This window comes from Phalacrocorax carbo, chromosome 4 (genome assembly GCF_963921805.1).
Source record: "Phalacrocorax carbo chromosome 4, bPhaCar2.1, whole genome shotgun sequence".
In the NCBI taxonomy this organism is placed as follows: Eukaryota; Metazoa; Chordata; class Aves; order Suliformes; family Phalacrocoracidae; genus Phalacrocorax; species Phalacrocorax carbo.
In genome coordinates this window covers 50,137,811-50,155,539 of record NC_087516.1, presented here as the reverse complement: position 1 = coordinate 50,155,539, position 17,729 = coordinate 50,137,811, and the positions used below count along the sequence as shown (strand labels likewise).

General features: G+C 50.2%; 1 protein-coding gene across 1 annotated transcript; it reads right to left on the bottom strand.

The window, feature by feature from the left end:
• Positions 1-10,209: 10,209 nt before the first annotated feature.
• On the bottom strand, positions 10,210-16,839 carry PPP1R3B (protein phosphatase 1 regulatory subunit 3B). The gene is made up of 2 exons (XM_064449895.1): positions 16,749-16,839; positions 10,210-13,737 (listed from the first exon to the last, which is right to left on the bottom strand). The coding sequence occupies exons 1-2, from the start codon at positions 16,760-16,762 to the stop codon at positions 12,846-12,848; spliced, it is 906 nt and encodes a 301-aa protein (XP_064305965.1). The 5' UTR covers positions 16,763-16,839; the 3' UTR covers positions 10,210-12,845.
• Positions 16,840-17,729: the final 890 nt, after the last annotated feature.

Below are 17,729 nucleotides of genomic sequence, written 5' to 3'. Positions count from 1 at the left end.
GCCTATCAGAAAAGTAGGCACTGGCTGCAGTGGAAATAATGACCTGAGTTGGCAGAGTCCCTGGGACCAGAAGAGGAGGGACTGCTGTGCCGAGGTCTGACCTGAGAATCAGCTTTGAACTCACTTGAAAGCACAGTCCTCTCAGAAACCATCCTAGAAGCATATGGTCTCAATTTTCACATGGTTGGTGACATTTCTTCCCTGCATTGCGGGAGAAAGCTATTTGTATGATTATTCATCCCCACGGTTCAATAACTGCACCAATTTGGAGTGGTCTGTTTCCCTGGGACTGTATTTACCACTTGGTCTGCTGGGCTGTGGAGCTGCTCCATACCAAACAGTCAATCCTCTAAGAAGTGACCACTCTTTCCAATCAATGGAAAAGTTTGAGCTCTGGAAATCTCCCCAGGGTTCAGATTTGCCAGTCTTTTCCCAGGGTCTGCACCACAGCTGGGAGCGCCCCTCAGTCACTGCTTACCCATTGCCCTTGCTGGGTCATCAGCACCTTAGAAAAATCCGGCTACTGCTTCAGGTTCAGAGGGGTTTGAGGCTCCAAGCGGTCCTCAGTGCTCCCTTGGTGAAAGATGCTATAAATTGCATCCACTCTTTTCCTGTAAGGCCATATCCAAACATCTTCCTTCTTCACATCGTTAAAGAAACAAAAGCAATCCACTGCTGGAATTTGGAAAGGGAGAAGCAGCCAAGCACGAACACAAGCAGCAGAGCTGAAAAGCAACGTCAGAGCTGAAAATACAGCTCCAGGCTAGCTTGTGACCTCCTGTGTATTTCAGAAGAAAAGAGCCTTTGCTTTTGTTCGGCTGCAGCTAGAGCCGGGTGGAGCCTTATTTAGAGTAAGTTGTACGGAACTGGCTCACAAGTCTCTCTGCTTGCAGCTGAGCCTGGAAGTGTACCTCTCAAGTAGGCAGATTGAGTGTCAGAAATGCAAATTCCCTGAGGGTGGAGCTGCAGGGTCCTGCCAGATGGGCGCTTTTTCCAGACTCTGGCGGATCTCTCATTTTGTTAATTAGAAAGCTGAGCTGAGGTCTTCTTTCTCCCTTGTTCTTCCTACCCACGATGGGGGAAGATGCCTATTTTCTGTGGGGGGCTTTGCTCTAAGGAGCTGGCTGATGGCAAGAACAGACGAATAACTGCATGTGCTGCGCCAGAATGCCATCCCGTCTCCATTCAGCAAAGGGACCATCAAGACGGAGAAGCCTGAGAATTGGTCAGGGCGGACCTGCAGCCTATTCCCAGCCCCATGAAAAGCATGGCTCCAGCTGACAGGTAGCTTAGGGGTGTTCAAAGGAGCTGCACCTTCTGCAGTGTGGTTGTGCAACTGCAATATCTGATTATCTAAGCTGTGCTTTAATGCTAAGTGTGAGCTTGGCTGTATTAAGACAGAGGGAACCTGAGAGCCTGTGCTGGCTCAGCTTGGCACGGTGTGCAGGCATGCTGACACTCCTTCATCCCAGACATCCATCTGTGAGGCAGGATTGTCCCAAGCTGATATACTCCAGCTGCAGTTTTCATGCCCTTCCAGCACACAGCAGGCAAGAGGAGTGAGTGTTTCTGATACCTAGTTGTGCAACCCAGCACAAGGGACTTGTCCCAGCCCCTACAACATGAGATTACATTCTCCATTCCATGACAGGAGTCAGAGGTCCCTGGCCCTGCCACCTCCCCAGGATTTGGACTTCTCTGTCTTCTCAGTAGGACTGTAGCCCATCCTATAGCCTTACACAGGGTATTTAGCTTCATTGAGATGACCTGGAGCTTCCCACATCCCATTGTTTTGCTTGGGAGGGGGCGTTATATGGCTATTTGGAGGTTGGTTAATGTAGCCAGAATTTGGCCACCTACAGTTTGGCACCCACAAGTCAGCCTAGCAAACTGTCTTTATGAGAAGGGCTATTTTGCCTTTCTGGCTGGTGCTGCTGCTGGACCAGGGGAACCATATGAGAATCACAGCTTGTGCTGAAAGGACCCTACTTGATTCATCGTGCCTTCTGAGACACACCCTACAAGACAGCTCCACAGCAGCAAGACAAGCTGCAACAAACACTCAGAAATAACACCCAATCTAGCAGACATGCATAGGTGAATAATCCAGACTGCAGGCAAGTGAAGGGTTGGCTCTACCAAGCAGCATGAACCCAACCTGGGAAACAGCACAAGACCTGCTACATGAAGCACACCAACCTAAGAGTAACTTTAGCACTGCTTTCTGTCTGTTAATGGGTCTGCCTGACTATCAGGAGGCAGGTCAATGCTCTGCTCTTGGGACAGGGGACATTCTTGGAGAGGAGCAGACAGTGTTGCTCCCATGTTACCTGAGACCTGATGTGGCAGGGAAGAAGACAGGCAGACCTAGGGGACCACTGCTCAGCTGCTGGCAGGTAGCATGGTAGCAAGGGATATAGATTTCATGTAACCAGCTGGTTCTCCCCACAGCCTTAAAAAAGCATACTGTGTTTTTAATGTAAGCTCAATAATTGGTCATTGGTATGAATTTCTGTGCCTCCCCTGTGTGACTTCACATGCATAAGCATGGGCTCTGGCATCCTCAGCAAGGGAGCTGACGGCAAGTGGTGAGGAAGTGGGTATGGGCTGTCCCCTGCCAGGCCACCTCTGTGCTCCATGGCCATGTGGGCCAACAGGTGCCAAAGGAACCAGGGTCCTGTCCCCCATCCTGAGGTATTACTCCAAGAAGAGGAGAGGAGGCAAGGAGCAGAGGTGGCCACAGTGGCCAGTGTCCTGCTTCCCCATCCTTAAGGCCAAGGGTGGACTTTTCCCAGCACAGCTGAGTTGCTCCATGTTGCCAGTGCACCAGAGGTGGACAGCCAGTGCAAGCTCCTGCTCCCCTCAGCCAGAGAACAGCTGCATCTTGCAGGCATTACTGTGGCCAAGACAAGGCCCTCTGAGATCTTTCCTTGCTAGCTCATATTGCTCTGATTTCAGAGGGAGATAACTCTGCTTTCCCTCCCAGCTTCTCCAGAGTGATCCTGAGTTGCCAGCTGGAACCACCTCACATGGTGCCCAGCCCCAAAGGCAGCCCTGGGTTCTGAGGGTCCTAAGCAGCCTGAGACTGCCATGGGCTTCCCAGGTCTTAGAGGAGGCCACCAAGCCATATGTGCAGTGCCTGCATTTGTTGAGGTGAGTGGTCAAACACCAAATCCAGTTTGATACAGATAAGTGATGACAAAAGCTTTTTGTACTAAACTGATAATAAATAGTCAATTTTAGACTAAGACAGGATACCTGTTAGCAGAAATAACACTCACAAGACAGCTTGCCTGACCAAAAGCCATGTTTCCTTGCAGTAACACCAAAACTAAAATAAAGAAAAATTACTAAAATGCTCAGTCATCCTGCTATTAACCCCCAGTGAATGCATCCCTGCTGGCTTTATGGCTTACTGTTTACCAGTGCTGGGCTGTTATTGCAGGGCATTTAGAAGCACTGAAAGATTTGTGTGTAGTTTCATTGGTTGTCTAAGAATTCCTGTTGACCACCAACTTAAAAGTTAGTGTGTGTCTGTTATAATTGCTTGCATGGCTATAAAGCATTCAAGTGATAATTGTTCTGGTCTCTGAAGTGAAGTTCTCCTGCAGAAGCCACCGCGGAGGAGTGGAGGGTTCGATAGATTTATTTATTTTTAGTTTGCCTTCTATTGTGAGTTGATCTGCTTGGAGACAGCTTCTTGGAGAAAGTAAAGCTGGGCTGTGACAGTCCTCAGCCCAAGAGGGAGGCCTGTTCCAACATCTTCTACACCAGTGCCCAAGGGTGCTGTTGAGTGAGGGGTGGACGGTGCTACTCATGGCCTTTGTCACCACATCATCTATAGCTACCCTGAACCCTGGCTTGCAACGCCATTCAGCTGAGCTCATAGATGAAGAAACACTCTGCATTTCTGATGGCCACTCAGATGCCAATAAATCACAGCAAGTAGGGAAATGCAGGAGAAGCAACACCTGCCAGGTGTCCAGGGGAACACTGTGTGAAAGGGGGATGGTTGTAAAACCCTGAGTGGGGCTGGAGAGGGCTAATATATTTCTTTCTATAAAATTGCCTGTCTCCATAGTGCTGGAGTGTCACCACACAAACTCTGAGGAATTTCACTCCTGCTGATAATGCTCTAGTTTTGTTCTGGTGGGGACCTTAAAGATGGAAAGCAGGTGCAGGAGATCATGAGTCCCCTACTGCTGAATATTGAATGCTGTGAAGGAAGCTGGGGTCTGGTTTGCACAGACTGAACCTTAATGGGTATCGTTGGAAGGTGGGCTGTAGGTCAATTTAGGTCTTCAGCTCTTGGCAGCAGGGTTTCCTAGCAATTATATCGGGAATATGGCTCTAGTCTTTACTGCAGGATGCCTTGGGGGATGGCAAGTACCTTGCTATATTCAAACAGCAGCTGCTCCTTTGTCCCAAACTACACATGGGTTAGGACTTGCTAGCCCTGAAATATTTTTGTCCTGTGGCCAGTTACTTGTCCTCTCACATCCGTATGTCCTGAATCTGGCCAGAAGCTGGAACAAATAGGGTGCTTTGGCAAGACTGCAACATTGTGCAGCACTCCTTTGATTTCTGAGGCCAGTGTCTTTTCCCCAGGAGAGCAGTGTGGCCCAAGACAGGGCACAGAGATGTGGTGGCATCTGCATCATCAAGGTCATCAGCATCCACATGGATGAGGCCTTGAGTGACAGCTAGCTGTGAGAGTAGTTGTGCTTGGAGCAGACATCTAGAGATCTCTTCCCGCTTGAACCTATCTAGGATTCATTAAATATAAAGGCAACACCATGGACTCCCATAGCACTGTCTCCCATAGCACCCTCATAGGCAAACTAAGGAAATGTGGGTTAGATGAGTGGACAGCGCAGTGAATTGAGAACTGGCTCAACAACAGAGCTCAGAGGGTTGTGATCAACGGCACAGAGTCTGGCTGGAGGCCTGTAACTAGTGGTGTTCCCCAGGGGTCTGTGCTGGGTCCAGTCCTGGTCAACATATTCATCAATGACCTGGACAAAGGAACAGAGTGTAACCTCAGCCAGTTTGCTGATGAGACCAAGCTGGGAGGAGTGGCTGATACACCAGAAGGCCGCGCTGCCATCCAGCGAGACCTGGACAGGCTGGAGAGCTGGGCTGAGGGGAACTGAATGAAATTCAACAAATGCAGGTGTAAGGTCCTGCCCCTGGGGAGGAACAACCCCAAGCACCAGTACAGGCCGGGGGCTGACCTACTGGAAAGCGGCTCTGCTGAGAAGGACCTTGGAGCACTGATGGACAGCAAGCTGACCATGAGCCAGCAACATGCCATTGTGGCCAAGAAGGCCAATGGTATCCTGGGATGCATTAAAAGGAATGTGGCCAAGCAGGTCGAGGGAGGTTATCCTCCCCCTCCATTCTGCCTTAGTGAGGTGACATCTGGAGTATTGCATCCAGTTCTGGGCTCCCCAGTTCAAGAAAGACAGGGAGCTACTGGAGAGAGTCCAGCAGAGAGATACGAAGCTGATCAGGGGACTGGAGCATATCACTTATGAGGAAAGGCTGAGAGGCCTGGGTTTGTTCAGCCTGGAAAGAGAAGACTGAGGGGGGATTTCATCAATCCCTATAAATTTCTAAAGGGTGGGTGTCAGGACGATGGGACTAGACTTTTTTCAGTGGTGACCAAATGACAGGACAAGGGGCAATGGGCACATGTTGGAACACAGGCAGTTCCACCTCAATATGAGAAAAAACTTCTTTCCTGTGAGGGTGCTGGAGCAGTGGCACAGGCTGCCCAGGGAGGTTGTGGAGTCTCCTTCCCTGGAGACATTCAAAACCCACCTGGACGCGTTCCTGTGCCCCCTGCTCTAGGTGTGCCTGGTCAAGCAGGGGGGTTGGACAAGATGGTCTCCAGGTCCCTTCCAACGCCTGCCAATCTGTGATTCTGTGACTCAAGAAGACTCCCACACCAGAAATAGCTGAAAGCTATAAAAGCATTTACGGCAATATCCTGAACATTTCACCCTCTTATGCTCCTTTGAGAATTCTCCTGGGTTATGAAGTTTGACCCTTCCCTCCCCCACCCCCGAGACTACATAGCAGCATCGGAGCAGAGAGGAACGCTGTGACTAATTCATTGGCTGGAAGGGCTCTATCCCTGTTCCAGGAGCCAAAGTACTTAACTTGGTGACTGCTCTGACTTATCTGTACCAAAGGAACATGCCAACTGCAATTATTTTTCAACAAAGACACCCTTTTTCTTTTTTTAAGCCTTGTGTAAATGTCAATAACAAGTCTTTAAAGACAACTAACTGTCTGGCACAGTACCCCTCCAAGGGGGAGGATAAAGACGGGATAGACAGCTTCTCTGGCTGCAGCATGGCAGGACCTTGCTGGGCCAGAGCAGCTGGTTTGAAGCTTAGCTCCATCAAAAAGAGACAAGGACATAAATACATTTTATTGCAATAGTTTAGAGCCAGATTAACTGCCCAGTAGGAGCAAGTCTGTGGAAATACCAGGGGAGTTTGGGAGCATCACAACACAGCCCCATGCTGCTGGCTTTATGGCAAAGCTCTGTGCTGTTCCCGGGGGTGCAGGGTGCTCTCGGTGCTGCCGAGAACTGTATCCTTAGCGCAGCCTCCTCCCACTGCACACAAGTGCCCTTCCTGCCCCCAGACCACACACAACCTTGCGAAAGACATTGTGAAACCAAGCTCATGCTCGAGTTCAGTGATGGTTACACTGGCAGTGATGGAAACAGTGCCATGGTGTGTCAGAGAGATGAGGAAAGGGCAATGCCCTGCTGTAGAGCTACAGAGCAACAGGAAGCCTTGTGGTACACGTCAGAAAGTACTTAACTTAAAGGAAGCACCGTTTATCCTTTGCCTTGTGGACAGGAGACATGCCCCCAAAGACCCAGTCTCTTAGCGAGGCTCATTTGCTGACAGTTTGTGGAGGGGAAACAGAAGAAATGCTGACTGCTGTTAGGAAATGATGGACTCTCTCTTCCTCCCCTCTTAATGTTCCTGCTGCTCGCTGTTAGCAAGGCAAACACATCTTCCACAGGTCACACTCTCCGCTTTGAGTGCCTCTAAGAGCTACATTTATCACCAAAGAAAAATTTGCTCCAGCAGCGATCTATCTGGATGCATTTACACTCCTATGTAAATGCAGTACTATCTGGTTGCATTTATATTCCCCTGGTTTGGCAGAGACGTTTTTTCCTACCCTCTGCATCTTACGCTGCCGTGGGCAGTTTTTTACCAGCACATCTGCCATGCTGAGTCTGGCCTGGCAAACATCTAAAGCAAGAATGTGTGGTGGTCATACAGCATCTGTACAGAGACACAGACAGACAGAAGGCTGAACCAAACTTGTTGGGTTTGAAAGCAGTTAGCCTCTCTTGGACTACCTAAATTTTGCTCATCACCTCCCCACATTCAGGCTCATGTGTCTCAGCTGTAGCTCTGCTCACACTGTTCTCTCATGCCCAGTTAGCAACAGAGCCTCATTTTCTGATTAAGCAGGGCCATGAGCGAAGCACGTGTTGAAACCTGAACTCCGGTACCTTCTTCAATACATGAGCAGCCTCAGAGAGTGAATTTTTTCAGCCCATCACCAGCCCCGCTCTGGAAGCTGGAGAAGGCTGGGGACAACTCTGGCAGCCCATATCCCCCAGCAATGACCCTTCTAGAAAGCATGAGAATGGAAAGAAAGCAGTAAACTCTCACCAGTGCTCTTCCTGGGGTGCTTGGATCTACTCTTAACAAGCTTCTTAAAGCTTTGACCCTGTTCTGGCAGGATGCAGGTACAGGTACAGAGAGCCCACATCCCACCTTTGTCACTGTGTCCAGGACTTGCAATCCAGTGTGCTCTAGATGAAGCTGCTGTCATGGCAGTGGTTCAGCAGAGCTGCTCCCCTGTAAGACAGAATCCTTAGGCCAGTGGGAGATTGCGCTTGACAAAGGGAGTTGAATATGGACTGGGGGAACACCTGCCTCCATCCGCTTTACAGAGTTGTCCATGGAGCACAGACTTAGGAAACCTGAACCTCAACCACCTCAGCCAAGATCAACACGACATCCCAACTTAATTATCTCTGCCCAGAGGTGGCACCAAAACCCCCCAGGATACTGAGATTTGGAAACCTCAGAGCAAAGGCTGGGGGGGATGCTAAGAGCACTCTAAGGAATCTTTGTATATTAAACAGCAAGTGCACAATCACACCTGCCACCAAGGGCTTTATAAATGCAGTAATTGCAATGTCTGTATCTTCTAGCAAGTAACACCTGGGCATTAGGAGAGAAACCCAAGAGCTCTCTTGGCCCTTCTAGTGCTTGCACATCCCCTCAGCTGCCCCAGACGTCAGCAAACTTAGCTTAGACTTCCTTATCTCTCAAACAGAAACCATTATCACGCAGGGTTTTCAGCCACAAAACTCTTACAGGAAATGGCTGACTGCTGTTGTCTTACTCATGAACTTGGGCCGGTGTTTGGATGTGAAAGCAGCACTGGCCAACCCACCTAAATCACCTGGGGTCATGTTGGGGCAGGGGGAATGGCACAAATAGCTTTAAAAAATTTTTTCCCCTTGCAACCAGAAAAACAATCAGATGGCCTTTTTAAAAAGAGACCTGTGTTTTGTGTTTCATTAAAAGGACAGTAGTAAAAATAAAAGTATCTCTGAAGTATTTTTAATGGTATTTAACAGCAGTTGGTTAGATGTGGAGGTGACAAAGAATTTGGGGAGAAGAGAGTAGCAAGTGGTTGCCAAGAAAGTGAAGCCCTTTGCCTCATCCTACTTCTTATGGCATAACTGCTGGCAGAGGATCGCATGCAAGGTTTGTCTCTCTTACCCATCTGCATGCAAAAAATCACACCCAAATAACCCCCCACCACCACCCCAGCCCACATTGTTCCCTTTCCCAGAACCCAAACAATCCTACTGCAGAGCAGCTCTCAGCTGCCTTTGGGCAGATCTGCCACTCCTGGAAGAATCCCACCACAAAGACAACACCAGAAGGGCATCTGGGCCCAAGGTGCAGTGGCTGACAGCCACCACAGACTCCCCTGAACCACAGGGGAGAAAAACACAGACCAGGAAGAAACACCATGCAATACCCTTTCCCAGGTGCATGCAGATCACATACTCCTCTCCCAAGGGGAGCAGCTTCATGACTTGGTGGAAGAGCTTGCACCCCACTGTGTCAGCATGTTTGCTTTTGTGATGCAAAGATGGGGGGAAGAAACTGAGAAACCAAAAGCTTTACCTTACCCAGCTGCTTTGGAAAGCAAAACACCCTGGAAAGACAGTTCATCTCTATGAAAGTGAGAGACACAGAAATAGCCACAGTCAGAGGATGCTCAGTTTTATTTCTTCATAGAGCAAAGGCTGAGCTCACTCTTTGCAAGGCTTTGTAGCAAAAGGGGAAGAACTGCCTGCATAGGCTGTCAAGCCAGCCCGCACCAAGACTGCACTTTCTTTCCCCTTCCCCTGCACCTTTCCTTCTTACTTTATCTCTAAGTGACAAAACCCACCCAACTCCGTGGTTGACCGTTTGAAATGCAACACCCTCAGGGTATCACCAAGACCTGGTCTTTGTGGTCAAAGCCAGGTCAAATCCTGAAACTAACCCTGGCTAGCATTTACACCAGAGTTGTTCCCTTTCTGCAAAGGGTCCTTCCTTTTCCTGCCAGTGGTTTTTATTGGAGTGACAAGAGGAACAACTAATTTGAGGTGAATAAGGGCCTAACTTTCACTTGATCCTTCTATTAGAAAAAAGCCTGACCCTCCTACCGCAACACCTCCCCTAGAATTCATCACACCCTGGTACCCAGGCAGAGAGAAAGCATTGATCCCAGATCAAGCCAGGTGGGGGGAAGCACTGAGACTGACATGAAATAAATGCCGAGAAACCTGAAAAGGCTGTTCCTGCCACTGCAAGCAGGGAAAGAGTGAAGAGTAGCTCAGGAACACAGTTTTAGTGGAGAAACTTCAGGGACAAAGCCCCAGCTCCTCTCCTCCTTCCTGTGGCTGCAGAGGCTCTGGAAGCATTTGTGTTGGCAGGAGGCAGCAGGAATAGGCAGCTCTTCCCTGTTTCAGGCAAAAGAGTCCACTGCGGACGTGTACTCCTCCCTGCCAATGGCCACTTGCAGGAAGCTGGTCCTGTGTCCAAATCAACTCCCCAGCCCCAAGGGTGTTTAAATAAGATAGCAAGATACTCGGCCAACATTTTGTTCCACCTTTATTTTAATAATCAGATAAAAACAGAACCATAGTTTTAAAGAGTCATTACATGGCAATTATAAAGTGCATTTTCCACTTGCATGTTGTGTACAAAAATATCTTTTAAAAACAAACATGCAAAACACCCCACAAGGCACTTCCAGGCATAAAGCAAGGAGAGCAACCCCTCACTTCTATGTTCACATTGGCAATGGAAAAAGGGAAAAGGGAAAGGCCACAAGCAGTGTATTTTTAAACCGTTATTGGTCATATAGTCAGCTCCCAGCCCAGCTTTTACTTATGGCATTGCTCTTCTAGCTTATCTTCCATGCTCTTCCCTAAGCGCACCCCATTCACAGCCTGAAAATGAACAGGCCCATAAGGAGATACCACCATCCACAGCACCCCAGATATACATGCCTTGTTTCGACCCACGAACAGCTCTCCATAGGCATGGCAGCATGCCAGGAGAACATGACTTTTTTTTTTTTTTGCAGTCAGTGTCTTACAGCATTAACACCATATACTAGATTAAAAAAAAAAAAAAGAGAAAATCAGTGTCACTCAGACTTACTTTAAGTTTAAAACCAGGTTCAAGCCAAGCTAGGCAACAGTCCCTTCAAGGGAGGAGATGCAGGTTATAAGGGCTGACTCAGGAAGCTGCTTGAACAGAGTAACCAAGCCTGATGAGCTCTGGGCCAGCAAGTAGATTTACCACCAGGACTAAGTGATCAAGCACAGTGATGACATGCATTAATGTTGGGTTTTGAAAAAGCAGCAGTTGAAGGCTACCTATTCTTCCTGCAAACTCTTTTTGTCCCTTTCAGCATCCAACAGTGATCAGAGTATTCCTTCTAGGTTAGGGTAAAACAGCTTGTAAATATTTTATACAGTAGTCTCCAGAATTAAAAAGCTAGGTTTAAAAAGTTAAGTAATCTAGCCCATTACTTCTCTCCAGCCCATCCATAGGCTATTATAGGCACCCAAAAAATTATATAAAGCTTATGCACTAGAAAAAGTAAGATTCCCTTGACCTCTATTTCTACAAATTATTCAGCACCCTGCCTTTGAGTTGAGGGATTAAGTTATTTTGCTCAACTAGCATACACAAAGCTTTGTGAGGCTGTTTAGCACTGCACAAGCTGGCCACCTCACCTCAGCACAGGCCCAGAAGACAAGTCACCTCTCTGAAGACAGGGATGGCTCACATCAGTGATTTGTTTCACATCTAGGGGTGGTGTCAGGATAACCCCACTCCTCACAGCTAGTTCTTTGCACAGGTGGGGCAAGCCATTTCTTAGACACAGAGGTGCAAATTTTGGGCATTTACAGGTTGAAACGGCAGCTACTGCTACAACAGCAAGGGAAGCCCAGCATGTTGGTATTCATCCAGAATAGCCACAGCATCCTCACATGTGAGCAGTGCCACGCTATTATCTGCCAAACAGTCCATGACATGGAGTAACAAACCATTAGGAGCTCTTTTTATAAGCAATATCATTTCCATAGCCTGTTTATCCCAAAGCATTGCTGGGATCGCATATACCAACCCTTTCTCAGTCTAGGAACTTCCATGACAGTAGGTACACAACAGTCACCTTCTTATAACAGGACACAGCAAAGAGTAGCCATGTGGCCCATCTGTGTTTAGCTCCTGTAACACCTGAGCACAGCCTCCTGCACTGGACTTGGGGCCCTAGCTGGACAAAACCCTGTTTTACAGTCCACAGGAGGAAGAACTGCATTTTCAAGGCCCAGCATAGCCAACAGCTGACTTCAGATGTCCATCAAGGGGAAAAAGCATCATTGATCAATTGTGATTAAAGAAACAGGAAGGTTTTGAAGGCAGCAGTCAAGGCTGTCAACCCACAGTTGTGTTACAAGCACCACACAGCTACAGCTAATCTTTATTTTTGGTAACACCAGGGGCATAATGAGAGTTTTTCAAGATCAGCTGATAAAACAACTGGTGACTAAGCATATCAGATCCTCTCCCACAGGCACATACATCTCCTAATATGGCAGGCTGTAGGGACACATTTCCTGTCATCACAGTTGCATTTTCATTTCCAAAACACCCTTTCTGCCTCCAGTAGGAAGGACCTCACACTACAAGGATGTGTGCAGGGAGAGGACTCCATTCCCTGCAAGGCAACCACTCCATTTCCTGACAGGCACGGGCCAGCTTTGCAGCTGAAGTACAGCCCATTAAAAATTAATACTAGAACATATTTTGAAAAAGCCTTTTAGTACTAGGCAAGCAATACAAACCAGCCACCACTACGTAGCTTGGACGGACAATAGAAGCACTGTAGTGTTTCCCTGGAGACTAGCAGCTTTATAGAAGAGGAGGGAGTAGCAGCACTGAAGAGACACATGAGCAACAGCTCCTGGTCCTTTGAGCATCTGGAGAACCAGTTATCTGAGCTGAGGCAGGGAAGGCAGCCCTTTACACCAGAGATGCTTCCCTGCCTATAAGCCCACTGCCAGCAGAGCACATCTGGTTTTGCTGGGAGGCTTATGCATAGCTACATGGAGCCGTACTTCTCCCACCTTTCTGTACGCCTCACGTTCAGACCAGCTCCCAGGCCTGCAGACACACCAGTAACTGTTAGTCAGTCAGGACTTTGTCCATGGGTCAATAGTAAGGCCCTAGCTTCTCATAGCCCAAATAGCTGGGCCACTCGGGAAAGAGGCCATAGGAGCACCGAGGGCTCCCGAACTGGTCAAAGGCACTGCCAAAGTCAGGGCCTTGTGGGGGACGGACAGCTTCCTGGGCAGACTTCAGTTCTGACCGTATGATCCTGTAATTTGTGCCCCCGTTGCTGTCCCAGTACACCTTCCCATTGCACTCAAAGGAGATGGCAAACTCAACTCTTTCGTGGGATTGAATTCCCTTAGGCAAGCTGATGTCAAAGGAAAACGTGTCCTGATCTGACCCTCCGTACGTATCCTTGACATACTGGCATGGGTGATCTGCAAAGTTTTTCCAGGTGTCAAATGTCATCCTGATCTTCACAGTTTTTTCAAAAGCAAGGTTCTTCACCTTCACTGTTCCCACAATGGATCGCTCCTTTAGCATACAGTTTTCAAGGCAGACACAGTCTGTCTGGAGGCGGTTTCTGAAGTCCAGGTAGTCCGCAGAGGGCTGAACAAAATCCAGGACAAAGCTGTCCCTCTCCACTGTTGTCAGGCCCACAATGTTGTCTATCAGCTCGGTGATGTTGAAAGGAATATCCAGTGGATCATCAAACTCTGAGAACACCTTCACCATTGTCAGAGCGAGGCCTCTGCTATCTGCAAATGACACTCTCTTCTTCACTTTGTTGTGTGTGAAGGTGTTTGCTGCCTCTTCTGGTCCATTCAGCGCAGTCTTGCTGCTCAGCTGGATGCAAGGCCGCAATGGTTTGCTTGGCTTCGGGGCAATTTTGCAGGCACACTTCTCTCTCCGCAAGGGTGAGGAGCATAGGTATAGCTGCATTGCTACATCCACAGCCATTGCTTGTTTATGAGGAAAATAGTCTAATACTCTGGAAGAGAAGAAAGGTCAGTCAATGTTAGAAAAGCATTTTAATATGACTTTTCAGACAAATGCTACACCACTTCCCCCCCAGCCACCCCAAAGAAATTCACTTCCATCAACCCTGTGGATCCTTCAAGCTAAGCTTATTTAAAGGCAGGTACTGGCACGGTGTGATTTACAGACAGTGAGAAATGTGCTACAGCAGAAGTGGCAGGACCAGGGACTGTTGTGCCCTTGAACAAGTTCTTTTCCAATTGCTACATGGACAGAGTCACCATTTGAAGACACATGCACGCACTTCCCTACCAGGCTGGCAATAGCAGGCTCCAGAGCATTTCTGACAGAAAGCAAAACCTATGACTCAGTTCTGCTGATATCCACAAAATCCAGAGATTATCAAATTCCAATGCTACATAAAGCAGTATTCCTGCTGCACTCTCCTCCCTCCAGGGAGGACACTCCCCAGGGCATCAGATGCTTTTGTAGGAACAGGAGCTCAGCTTGTCACAAGCTGCTGTACGCACCTGACCTCACCCTTCATAAAACACCAAGTGTCTAGTATTTTTAGAGGCTAAAAAGCACTTGTTTGGTTGAGCCACATACTTCGCTCCTCACTGTCTACCGGACCTGCTCCATCTAAAATGCCTGCAAGTGGTATTATAAAGATAGCAATGGCCTGATAAAGCAACAGGGTAGAGACTTAGCTGACATTGCTCTACACCTACAGAGGAGTCGCTTTCTTCCCTCTACTGCACTTTAGAACAGATGTCAGCTCAGATGGCCCAGCAGATTTTTACCTCCAGTGCAGAGTTTGCACCTCAAGCCTCTGCAGCACTTGCGCTGAGGCCCTGGAAAACACCTGTATGGCCACAGGGCTCTACCAAACACAACTCACCTACTCAAGGTTGAGCAAACCTTCGCAAACAAGTCCTTCCCCCGGAAGGTGTAGGCCATGTGCCCCTCTGTCAGGGCCATTCTTCCTCCAGCATCCAGCCTGTTCCTCCAGGGATGCAGCACCATCCCTCTCTGTGTACCCACTCTAGGGCAGCTCCCACCCGGCACCTTGCCCGATGTGGCCCTGGAGTTGCCTCTGCAGCCAGGCAGCTCCCAGAATAGCGTACCTATTGCTCCTGCCCTTACACTGAGGTTAGGCTGGATGCTTTTGGCAGACCCTTTGGCCTGGCTCTGGATAAACTGCTGGACAGATTTATCGCACACACCCCCCTTAAGTCAACTGCATTGCAGCTGAACTTAAACACAGAGTATTCCCTTAATAAAAATCCCATTTGGCTGCAGGCCAGGCTCCAAAGCTGCTCCCACCATGCAGAGCAGGACGAGCCAGCAGCAGCAGCCACCGGCCACATGACACAGCAGAGGTCCAGCTGCCAAAGCCACGCACAGCTAGCTCTAGTACTCGATTGCTGCCCCTGTGCCAAGAAAAAGCCAGAGCTATGCTCTCCAATTCAGTGCTTTAACTCCCCAACCTGCAATACCAACAGAGCAGCTCTGAGCAGGCTTTCACAGCATCCATTCAGCAAGGGCATCTGTTTATTCAGAGCACATGTACTAAGGCTTGCTTCCCAACACACCCACCAGCTACACTCCTTCTGCATTTCTTCCTTCAGTCTCCTTTCAGCTCAAGGGCAGCTGTACAAAATAGACAACAGATCTGCCTGTCAGCTAGCACCACTCTGCTCATCTCTACCTGGTTTTGCCAAGTGTATTCATGCACACTTTATATAGGTCATTCCATCCTTTAGATTAAAGCAGTCTCCAATGCTTCTCTCTTACTTAAGCCAGTTTCATCTGCATTGCATCTTTTCCCAAGGAAATTTATTCAGCTGAATTCCCATAACTGCTGAGAAGTCAGGTTTCTTAGTAAGCCTTGGTTATTCAGTTTTTAAAATGAGGACCATTAAATATCCAGTCTGATTTGCATTACTTGGAGCTTTTTTCCAAGCTAAAAACTATAGTAAGACCTTTTCATACCTAGTATTAGGCTGAGCTCCGTTCTTCTACAAACACCCTTTTCCAGCTCATTTGATACCCCAGACATCATTTCATGCACTTGAGAGCCTGCTGATGTCCAACTCACAGCCAACAGAGGAAGGCTTCCCTTTGGGGGCTAGTGTTGGCTGTCTTGAACTTCAGATGCTTTGAAGGTGGGAGCAGGAAAACAGTTTTGAGAGCTCACGCAGGAAAGGCAGCTCTAGGAAGCAAGCGGTGCAAGGAAGGCAGCCTGACACAGATACAGGGGCTGATTCCTTTCCCCCTCCTCTAAAAAGGAAGACAGATTAGATTCTGGCTCTGGACACCTTACTGCAGCTCCACCCTCTCCACAAGAGGATGCCACCACTCACTCTTCCCTCCTCTATTTCTAGGAAGGTGAAGCAAGCCGGTGCAGGGGAGTTATCGACGCCTACGTTTACCAAAACCCTTCGATTGCCTCCATTCTGCTTCCAGTGCTGTTTGTGAATAAGGCAACCCCCTTGCAGCGGGCTCGATGTGCAGCAGCCGCTAAACTAGAAGTTTTCAGACGTAACACGCCACTGGATGAGCGGCGCTCGGGTTTTGTCTCCTCCCTGGTTCAGGAACGGCCGAGCTGTTCCGAGGGTACAGCCCTGTTCCCCCAGGCATGTACCTGAGGTCCGAGCGATGCGTCAACCCCGCTACAGCCCATCCCTCCCGCAAACAAAAGCGGCGCCGCAAGCCCGGACCGAGCCGTGCCGTCCGGCCCCGCGGGGGCTCCGGGGCGCCGCGGCGAGCCCGGGGGAGGCAGCGGGACAGGGCTACCGCTCCCGGCTCACCCGGAGCGGCTACAGCAGCTAAGCCTGCAGGACCCCGCTTCGCCCCACCCCCGGTAGCAGCACCCGGGCGGGGAACACCCGAGCGGGGCTGCGCCCCCGCACGGGGGAGCGCGGCGGGCAGCCGCGGAAGCCAAGCGGCAGCAGAGCGGAGCACGGCAGGGCCGGACGCGCCCGGCAGCGGAGGAGGACGGGAGCCCCAGCGGGGCCATACCTGGCACAGTGCATGAGGCCGGCCCCTGCTCCCCCGGCACCCTCAGCTCGCTGCCGCTCGCCCGGCCAGCCCCCGGGCCCGGGCCCGCCACCTTAAGGCCGGCCGCCCCGCCGCGCCCCGCCCCGCCGCGCCCCGCCCGCGCGCGCCGCAGCCAATGGGCGCGCTCCGAACGCGGCGGGGCGGTCAATAGGGCCACCGGGTGGCCGGCGCGCGAAGGGCGGGGCCCGCGGCCGGGGGAGCCCGGGGGGGCGGGGCGGGGGGCGCGCCCTGGCCCTGGCGGTGCTTCCCGGGGCATCCAAAGCGGAGGGACCTCGCTGAGTCCCGCCGGCCCCCGAGCGGGGCTTGCCTGCTTTGGCAGAAGGTACACGCTCCGCGTCAGGCCTTGGATGCTCCCGGTCCGTCTCTGTCCTGCGGCGACACATGGCCCCCGGCGCCACCCCGGCGTTTGTGAACATCCACCAACAAGCAGCTATGGGCTAAACCTATACTAAACCTAAACTGTGTTCTTGAGGCAGGAAAGCCTTTTTAGGGCATCGGTCTTCTCGGCTGGGCTGGCCCGGGGATGGGTGGGGAGGAGGGTTACTCATACTTCCACATCTTGTGACCGCTGTGCTGGCTGGCACCGGCTAGAAAGCTCCAGAGGATACTCCAAAGTCTCCTTTCCAGAAAGTACTTATGGTGTAGAGTAGAAAATATTACTTTCTCATGGAGGTGACTTACAGTAGGAAAAAACACCTGCGAGCCCCAGCTGGCACAAAGACCCATCCCATGGGAGTCTCTCTCTGGGCACATGCGCAGAGCTGGGAAGGTGTTACCAGCACCCCGAAAACATGTGCCAGGCGAGTCGCTGCTCTGGCATAGACCCCCGCTGCTTTGTGGGGCCGGCTGGGCCAAGGAGTCATCCCAGCTGCCCTCCTGCCGCCAGTTCCCGTCTCTGCTCCTGAGCCCGCTTTGGTGCGGAGCAATGCCACCTCCACGGGC